The sequence below is a fragment of the Lolium rigidum genome, chromosome 1, assembly GCF_022539505.1.
Source record: "Lolium rigidum isolate FL_2022 chromosome 1, APGP_CSIRO_Lrig_0.1, whole genome shotgun sequence".
NCBI classification, from domain to species: Eukaryota; Viridiplantae; Streptophyta; class Magnoliopsida; order Poales; family Poaceae; genus Lolium; species Lolium rigidum.
The window spans coordinates 26,036,519-26,046,921 of NC_061508.1; the positions used below are offsets into that span (position 1 = coordinate 26,036,519).

The following is a 10,403-nucleotide window of genomic DNA, read 5'->3' on the forward strand; positions in this document are numbered from 1 at the left end:
TACACTAAGTAAAATCCCGGTGGGATCCCACCTTGACACCTTAAAACCCATAGGGCAGCATACTGGGCTGATTCAAGGCTCATGACGCTGGCGGTGCTGGCTGTATGGCGGGGATGAGCAGTGTATGCGCGCGAGAGCTGCAGACACGTGCAATGCCGAGTGGCAGTTTCTCCAAAGACAGGAAACTTGCCCATACGGAGCTGACACATGAGGTTTGTTAGTCCTGGTTATTAAATTGCTGCATTATGGTCAGGTCATATTTTTTATGGAGATACTAGCTGAAGCAAATAGAAGGAATGAGAATAAAATAATGGTGCATGGACTATGGACTTGGTTTGCACGGTAATTTATTTTTTACTTTCTTATCAAGTTTGTTGATTGTGTGTGAGATCTGTACCACGACTAGTTACCACCAAAAAAAGGAAAACAATGCACAGCTGATCTAGTACTACGACCAGAATACCAACTTGTCAATCAACAAGAGGTTGGAAAGAGACAAATAAAGAGAGGATTGGAAACCTTACTCCTTTATTATAGTAGTGTTACTATCTGGTCAAAACAGAACAAAACAGGAGGAGAGCTGAGAACACATGGACGGCAGGCTGGCCAAACGGGAAGTGCGAAAACAAGAAGAAAGAAGAAGTCAAACACTACAAAACACCAATCAAACGAAGCCACGCTCCTCTAGAATCAATAAACAAGAGTTTGAGAAGAGGAAAACAAATGAGAGATTGGAAACTTTCCTCCTTTATTATAGTAGTGTATTCAGGTTAGGGTGGTTTTTTTCAGGTTAGGGTGGTTTTTTCTCCTCTCCGAGTCTCCGGTGATATTTATAAAAAATAAATTTATTTGGTCGTAAAGATAGATCATGCACCGTCAGGTTGACAAATGACAATTAAATTAGAATGGAAGACTGGCTGCTAACTAATACAGTCCAACTTGACATAAACAAGATTTAGTTGCTACCACTAACAAAACATAAACAAGAAGCAGTTACAAAAGACATTTACCTCTAAGGACCAAGTAAAAGAGGCTGCATATTTGATGATGTTAGTGACTATGAAGTTGATTATTCTGCAGTTAAGACGTACACAGCAAGTATAAGTTCCCTCTTTCGTTGACTTCTGAAGTATTTGTCCTTTTAATGAACATTTTTTATAATCCGCATTGTGTGCCTATTTATATCCCATTGGATGCCAAGTAAAGAAGATCACAGCAAACAAGCATCAAGAAAGCTATGCTACAGTATACCACTATGAGAACATCCCACACAGCATTTCTTGTCCTCATCATCCTCCCGTACCTTGGCACCGGCGGTGCCCAGAGCAAGTTCACCTCCATCATCAGCTTCGGTGACTCCTACACGGACACAGGTAACCTTGTCAGGTGGGCTGACCCTGTCCTTCCACCACATCCTATCAACAATCTCCCCAATGGTGAGACCTTCTTCGGCCACCCCACTGGACGGGCCAGCAACGGCCGTATTGTGCTGGACTTCATCGGTATTGTCCATAGACAGTTCTTAATTAACTACTGTCTTGAAGTTAACCTTTGCTGATCTTTGCTTCTTGTTTTACACACCGGGTGTAGCGGATGCTTTGGGTCTGCCATTTGTGCCGCCGTATCTGGCCGACAGGAAGGCCAACTTCTCTGGTGGAGTAGACTTCGCCGTGGTGGGAGCTCCGGCTCTGAACCTGACATACCTGCAGGGGCAGAACATGACGGTGAATCCCCCGATCAACAGCTCCCTTGATGACCAGCTCGTGTGGTTCGAGAAACTAAAGCCTTCGCTCTGCAATGGTAGGTAGCTAAACATCCTTTCATAATTGAGTTCTTGAACTTAAGGAAGACAGTAGTTTACCTCATCGTCCATGGCATGCAGGACAAGGTGCTAATTGTTTCGGGAGCACTCTGTTTGTAATGGGAGCGCTTGGAACAAATGACCACTTCAGCTTCCTAAGCTCGAACAGGACCGTTGAACAAGCTAGGGCTTATGTTCCTACAATTGTGGACAGCATTTCCAGGGGTGTGGAGGTACTATACCGTGAAATGTCATTTTCTTATTAAGTCTGCAATGCTACACTTGTTATATCTTGATTTTGAGGATAGGATCAGAAATTCATACATGTAGTAAGTACAACTAGCGAGGAAAAGAGTCAAGTAGATTAAGGAACCAACTACCAATATCTAGTATATGCTGAAAAACTACTTGAAAAAAATCAAACCAGGTTAGGAGATCAACTTCAATCTATTTTTGGGACTAATATAATCTGAATCATTAATAAGAGTTTATCATTGGATTACAAAATCAAATTCAATTTGTGGGTTCTGGAACTAGAATACTGAAGATTACTGCTAATAAAAGCCCAACTAGATTGCAATATATTTGTTTTTGTCAAAACAATAGTACAACTAGATTGCCAAGAGATGCTACTATACAGGATACACGGGAATGGATGACATGTCATTCTGTCCTCTATATGTCAAGGGCGAAACTGAGAAATTGACAATTTGCAGAGACTGATCCAGCACGGCGCCAAGTACATCGTTGTAGCGGACATGGTCCCATTCGGCTGCTTGCCAATAGTGCTCACTCTGTTCGCGAGCAGAGATAAGGCAGACTACGACCGATACGGATGCCTCAAGCTGGCTAAGGTGCCGCAATACCAAAACTCCCTCCTCCGCCAACGGATCATGGTGCTCCAGAACAAATACCCGCATACAACGATCATCTCCGCCGAGTACTACCGTCCCATCATTTCATTTCTACATCAGCCGGGACATTTTGGTGAGCTAGTCCACTCGATTTTCTTTGTTGTACGAATAGCAAGCATTATAACTTCCTTTCTGGTACTCCGTATTTTAACCCAAAACTATGTATTGTGCCAGGATTCAACAGCAGCACGACCCTCCTCACCTGTTGTGGAGCAGGAGGCCCTCCATACAACTTCGACTCCAGCACATTCTGCGGCCTGCCGGATGTAACAGCGTGCGCACGTCCATCGGAGGCGCTTCAGTGGGACGGTGTCCACCTCACGGAGGCCGCCTACAGGCTCATCGCCGACGGGTGGCTCCACGGACCATACGCAGATCCTCCTCTACTGCATGTCGCACGCTAGTTTCACCAGGATGTAGACTTGAACTGGGTGCAGGGCACCTGTAAAATTGTGTCCCTATATGTGCTGTCTTGATGCAGGCGTGCGTTTACTGTAATTTGGATAGATGCAAGAATGTTCCTCCTCCTTTTGGAACAATATATCTCTAGCTTCACTTATACCAACCGTTTATCTCTCACATGGAAACTCTTCCACTTTCATTCACCATCTCAGGTTGCTCGCTGTCCGCCGGTTTCATTTGGTCACTACTCTTGGCTTCAGGGCGATTTCGCTATTGCCACTGAGCTCCGACTTTGCTTGCACCAATTTCCTGGCAACGGAGGATGCGATGCATAGTACAGGAATTGAGCTGACCACATCTGCACAACCTGCTTTTAAGGAGTATACTGAGCCACTTTTGTTCTATTCTAGCTCTTCCATGATATTGAATAATCAGATGACGATACTGAGCATACAAATATAACAGAAAGTTACTTCAGTAAAGGCAACAGAAGCTGCAAGAATACTCGTAGCAGCAACGATTTTAGACTTGCACGACGCTAGTTTGGCGCGGCTATCCCTCGAGCAACTGTCTGAAAGGAAGTGTCGGCTTTTTTCTTCTTCTTTGATTTAGGGCATCTCTAACGGACGACGCATTTTGGATACAATTTATATCCGTTTGCATCAGACATGAACATAAAAAATATCTATATGTCCGCATGCGTCAGTCCCTTTTCCGACGGTATAGATGCATTTTTTTGACCGTAAAGACTTGCCATGCATTGATTAGGAGGAGATAGAGAAAGATTCCATTTGTGTGGATATGAGTGGCCAGCACATGGGTCTACCCTGCATTAAAGGAGGAGAGAGATGTGTTAAAAATTGCTAGATCGTCTAGGGTAGATCTTAGCTGGGTAGGAGAGGGAATGTGAGCATTTACCTTCTCCCTCGCGAAGGACGAACCCGTCAACGTTGACATGGTGACAGCGAAAGATGGGTGAGGGAGTGATGGTGGCGGGGCTTCCCGCCAGTACTGTGCTTAACCTAGATTGGTAGGTATGTCGGTGGGGCGAGTGGCAGCAGGGCAACCTCATGATCGTGCCACAGGCCCCCGCCACTATATAGCACAGGCGACAGGGGCCACCAACCAGTGAACGGTTGGGTGCCCCCGTCAAAGGGCACGTCGAGCCGAGATCAACCTAACAAGAGGGAGACATGCAGGCCAAACGGACGCAAACGGAAGTCGGACGCATTCTTGACGCATATTTTGTCCACGTTTACATCAGAAGGAACGTTGCGGCCATTTTACGTCTAGCCGCTGGAGCGCGTTTTTTGTCCACGCAGACGCAAACGGACATTTTTGATCCGTTTGCGTCACCCCGTTAGAGATGCCCTTAAAGAGCAAAGCTCCTAACTTCAGTAAGAAGCTGATAAACAGCCGAAAAGTCCTTTTGGATCATGAGCACCAGTGCTCTTATTGTATTAAAAAAATTAAAAATTATATTTATATATTTCAAAAAATTATGTAACAAAATTCTAAAAGTAGCTAATGATGTATTCCACTAATGTATAAAATCTCAGTTACAAATATTTTGTTTTCTGAGCTACACAAAAATAACAAAGTCTGATTTTTTTTTTAGAGATTTGAATCACTATAGTCAGATCCACATATTTGTTATATTTGTGCAGCCCAAAATACACTTTCTTTCCTGTTGAAATTTACACGTTTGCAGGATACAACACTGACTACATCATGATTTATTTTCAGATTTTTCTGAGACTTAGAAATAATTTTTTTAAATTATTTTTCTGAAAAGGAATCACTAGTGATCATGTGCACCAAATCTCTGTCCATAAACAGTAAAATAAACTCAGTTATCTGAAAGAAGTCCAGGGCTTGTCTTTCTTTGCACGCACACCACACACACACCTGTGCCCTCCCCTGCACTGAAAAATCTTACAGAACATGGGATACCCCAGCATCTCAGATAGACAACCAGAAGAACCAGACAAACTACATTCCGCTAAAACAAGATACCAATAACAGCTCCCTCCAGTCGTTTTTAATTGACTTAAATTTAACACAAAATTATACTAAATTAGAATCAATTAAAAGAGATAGGGTGAGTACACGGAAAGAAAGTGTCGGTTGGTAGTGAACTGTAAGAGAGGTCTTATAATTCCTAATAATTTGTCCTTATAATTCGTAACGGGTGGAGTATTTTGTCATTTTTATGTAGCCTAGAATTTAAAAGAAATTTGATTGGCAGCAGGGTACATCATCTACTACTCTAGAAACTTTTTATATCTTTTTACATCTTGTCAATATGATTTTCTCATTTACAAAACTAAAGATGTCACTGGAGCTCAAGAGCCCAAGAGGCTTTTTTTTTTTCTGAGTGTCCAGTCATTTCTTTCTGAAAATTCAAATGCTGCTAGTGAGCGTCGGGTTGGATGGACGTCAAGATTACATGTCCGTTGCGGCGATTTCTCAGCGGTGGTGTCGTATATCCACCGCTATCTCCGGTCACAGGGATGGCGTCTCCGCGCTTTGGACACTACGGCTCAGGCGTCTTCTTCCTTAAGTTGCGCTAGAACTAACTTAGAGCATCTCTAGTCACGTCCACCAAACCGTCCCCTAAACAGCGTTGAATTGAGCGTTTAGGGGACGTGTTTTGTTCGTGCCGCGTTTGGAGGACGCTCCCCAGCCGCGTCCCCCAAACGGCGCCACCAAACATTAAAAATAATTTTAATAGATAGAAGAAAACTCTTTACTAATATTTAAATCGGTGCAACAGAAATAAATTACATATAAAACTTTGAAAAAACATAATTAAATTACATATAAATTATTTTAAACTACTACTTCTTCTTCTTTGACGATGGCCCCGCCTCGTCGTCGTCATCACGGTGGCTCTTCCTGCTCGTCACCTCTTCCGAAGAGGCGGTGTCGGTCGATGCGTCGGAGAAACTTGTGTCCTCCTCGTCGTCGCCGGTGCTCGTCGGCTGCGCCTTGGCCTTGGCCTTGGCCTTTGCTTTCGCATCCACCTCCGCCTTCGCACGGGCCGCCGCCTCCTCCTCTGACCCTTCCTCCTCCGCGTTCTCCTCCACGTCATGCCATTCCTCGGCGCTATCTAGCGGCGGGGAATCGTCGCCGCTGTTGGGCGTCCTGCTGTCCCACCAATGGCGTCATCCTGGAGGCTTGCCCTCGCTGGAGGTGTCAGAAGGAAGCTCAGAGATGTAGCTCATCGTCGTGAGGAGAAGTTTGGATGAATGGCGGCCGGTTGAAGATTCGAAAGCGCATGCGTATTATTGAGCGCCGATGAACGGCGGCGCAGAAGTCGAAGAGAGCGGCGGTTGCTCTTCCGAGGAGTCCGCGCTCCATTCCGGCGGTTTGCGCGTCGGTCGACGCGGTTGCCAATGCGACGGTTACGCTTCCCAGCAACTGCACCGTCACTACGTAGGCGGCGGTTGAGCGTCCGAGCCGCTGACGCGTCGGGCCTGCGTCGCTTCGCCTCGCTTTTCGTTGTGTCCGGCCCGGAGCGTTCCCTGTGTAGCGGGACGAGTTCGGGCGCCGGACACCGTATTAGGCTGCGCCGGACAAAGAGCGGCTTTGGGGGACGCGACTGAGAAGATTTTTTTGTCCGACGCGATCCAAATCACTTTGGGGGACGGTTTGAGGGACACGACCGGAGATGCTCTTAGCTCTCGGTCATCCATCCAATTTTATGTGTAACCTATGTGTAAGTGGGGCAAAGATGTGCAGTTGTGGCCCGCCAAACTAACATCCATATGTAGTTTCCAGTGAACCTAGAACTAACTTAATTCACGAAGGATCTGGAACCAGCAGCAAAGGAGGCTTAGGGCATCTCCAACCGGGCGACCAAAACGGACGCGCTGGGCCATCCGTTTTGGACCGTTTGGGTGGCCGAGCGGACGTGCGGACGGAGCCCCGCGTCCGCGCGTCCGTTTGGGTCGCGCGCTGCGTTCAACACGGTACATTTGGGTCGCGACGCAGAATGGTAGTTTTTCTTGTAAAATTCACTATAAAAACGCAAACTAAATTATAGAAAATATATAAAATAGTTCAAATGCTCAAACTTTATTACACATTACATTGTCCACGTAATCAAGGATAAAGTATTATTCAAATAAAATGAAAAAACGATACAAATGCTCTAGGCTTCCGGATTTCCTTCATCATTGTTGTTTGTAGCATTGTTGCCTACATGCTGCCATACGTGCTCGATCAAATCAGCCTGCAGCTGGTTGTGTACAGCTAGATCTCGAATTTCATGGTGTGCATGAAGAATGGCCTGGAATGATGCCGGACCACCTTGAGGAGTAACCAACTCTCCCTGGCCCTCCCAGTCATTATCATACAGTGAATCATCCCGCTCTACCTTAACAATCATGTTATGCATGATTACACAAGCGGTCATCACCTCCCACAGAGTTTGCACATCCCAGGCTCTGGCAGGGTGTCTGACGATAGCCCAACGAGCTTGGAGGATGCCAAACGCCCGCTCGACATCTTTCCGGGCTGCCTCTTTCATGCATAAAGGGACAAATTTTAGTATGCCCATTTCATCGAACACCTCGTACGCGGAGGCCATCCAATGCGTCCGTAGGGACCTGCAGGCCATGGCCGTCTCGGCCGACTTGCGGTCTGCAAACACGGTGCACGAGAGCTCACCTCCGGCGGCAACGGCGCAGCTGCGAACGGCGGGAGGTCTCGCGACGGTGGGAGGACAACAACGACTAAGACGGCGTCCTCCGACTCTGCTACGACGCGGCGAAAGCAACGCGGGGCCGCGACCTATGCTTCCGTCCCGCTTGTCGGCGTCTCGACGACGGTGGCCGGCGTCGACGCCGCTCCCAAATCGCCGGTCCTTGGCTGGCGGCGGAGCGGCGGGAGATGTGTGCGAGGGGTTTGTGTTTTGGGAGACAGACAGGCGGGCAAGGGGCGGACAAGGGGAGGACGCGAGCGACCAGCATTCGGCGTCCGCGGCCACGCAAACTCGTCCCAGATTTGGGCCGGGTTTGGGTCGTCCCGGACGTCGCGGCCATCCATTTTAGGGATGGGTCCGCGCGCTGGGCCGGGTTTTTGTCCGGTTGGACCCATCCGGACGCGCGGGCGAGGTTTGGGTCGCCCCGTTGGAGATGCCCTTAGAGCATCTCCACCGGTCCTCCTCATAGCCCTCCCAATAGCAATTTGGGTGTCCTAGAGAGAGAAAGTGTCCATACCGGCGGCGGTCCCAATAAAGCGCCGGCCATTTTGAGATTCCAATAAAAGCGCTGGCACGTCCGTAGCAATCCCTTCGCGAAGGGAGTCGATTGGGAGAGCCGACGTCCAATTTCTGCTGAAAAGTTGCATGTGCTCCCCTAGCATGTGACACAGCCCTCTATCTTACTTTTTCTGTCCCCACTTGCATGTGCATGCATGGTGCGGGCGTCTCTATTGGACTAATTGGTGTGAGATGTGATTCGCAAAGACTAATTGCATGCAGCCGGGCTCCCAATAGCCTGCTGCCGGTGCTTTTTTGAGTACCGGTGGGATGCTCTTATTGACAGGAAGTTACTCGATATAATATTGACCCTCGTTGGAAACTCGGAAGAGAAAATATCTCCTAGCTAGCTAGCAAGTCCGAAGTGCCGACGTAGCATGGAGCACCCGAAGTTCTACCCGTTGGTATAGAAGCTACTAGAAAATCCAGTGCGGCAGCAGCTGGCCGCCCATTCACCGTCCGTCGGGCCGGCCACCGTCCAACGGCAGCCGCTCAAGCAATAAACAAACGGAGACCGGACAAAACCAGACCGTTCGCCCAAGTTTGACGATGGGAAAACGAACAAAGAGAAGCGGATAGCAACGCCGTCGCGGTCGCCGCCGTTGTCGATCGGGCCAGGCCAGGCGCGCGACACCTCCCCGCTTGGCTTTGCGTATCGCCGCCGTGAACTGCCCTACCAACGTCGGCGCCCGGCCACGTGGTCGCCGCTCCGCCGCTGCAGCTAGCTAGCTACTAGACTGCTAGACTACCTAAGCTGGTTGGGTCCCATGGGCCACCGTGCTTCTGCGCCGCCGCTCTCGCGTGGTGCCGTCCGACGCGACGGCCACACGTGGCCCCGCCGCCGGGTCGACATGGAGATCGATCGGTCGACCGGCGCCACGCCACGCCACGGCTTGGACTTTCTTGTGCCGACGACGGTGGTGTGAGTGGGGCGCGCCACGGCGGCACCACCACCGCATCGATAGGGAGTAGCGTAGCGGCGGTAATTCCATGGATCGATCGGCCGCGTCTCGTCTCGTCGCGCGCCACGGCTGCCGGTGACCACACGCACGGTGCCGTGCCGGTGGTACTACCGCGACGGCGAGGCTCGCGATTGATTCGCGGTCCCGGTGGCTACCTACAGCGACTGGTCGTGTCTGGTGCACACACGTGGCGCTAGACGTCAGGTTTACCTTCGTCGCACACATCATCGTCCAACGATCAAATCAAAACCTAGATATGCAGATCAGGATTAGTCGCCCACCGCTCTGCTCGATCCCACCGATAAGACCAGCCAAACGCTGGTACACTTCATTCTACCAGTGGTACTAAGGGTGTTCTTTGTCCTAAATGGCACTTTTTAAGCTCTAGATCATTTTTGGCTTCTCTTAAAACTTTAATACGTCTATGGTTCTTTTTAGTCACGTGATATAGGGTGACTAAACTGAAGTGGAGGTCATGCCATTTCGGTTGGCAAGGTTGCTCAAAATGATAGTCATTTCAGTCTAGCCAACCTAACCCGTATGACCTCCACTTCAGTTAGCCATCTTGCACGTCGTATCCAAAAAGGCTCATACAAGTATAAAAGTTTTCAGAAGGGCAAAAAGTGGTCTAAAGTCCTGAAAATGGCCACTTAGGATAAATTACTCGTACTAAGGGCATCTCCGGCAGCAGCATAACGATAGTGTGATCGTTTGCTTTTTTTTTTTGCCAGCGACCATGTGTGCTTCGTCTTCTGCATGTTAGAACTGGCTACCGGCTTCACCTTGTTCTTTTGCGCCTCGTTGATGGTGTTGCCCCACCTCCCGAGTGCTAGTGCTGGCCCGGACGGCACTTAGGCATCCTCGCCATACATTGTTGGCAAAGGAGCGCCTCGGCCTTTTTAAGAGGAGTAGGCGGGCGCCGTTCTGGCCACTCCGCAGTCTACACCCAACACCGTCGCCACAACCAACGTCATGGGCAAGGTCTTCCCACCCTGCAAGATGAAGAATAACTACGAGGCCGGCTCCTCTCGTGCCGGTAAGAAGAAGAAAAATGCAAC

At 48.8% G+C, this 10,403-nt stretch overlaps 1 protein-coding gene across 1 annotated transcript; it reads left to right on the top strand.

The window, feature by feature from the left end:
- Window positions 1–892: 892 nt before the first annotated feature.
- LOC124669928 (GDSL esterase/lipase At1g28600-like) lies at window positions 893–3,302 on the top strand. The gene is made up of 5 exons (XM_047206465.1): window positions 893–1,502; window positions 1,591–1,800; window positions 1,883–2,034; window positions 2,518–2,788; window positions 2,890–3,302. The coding sequence occupies exons 1-5, from the start codon at window positions 1,238–1,240 to the stop codon at window positions 3,117–3,119; spliced, it is 1,128 nt and encodes a 375-aa protein (XP_047062421.1). The 5' UTR covers window positions 893–1,237; the 3' UTR covers window positions 3,120–3,302.
- Window positions 3,303–10,403: the final 7,101 nt, after the last annotated feature.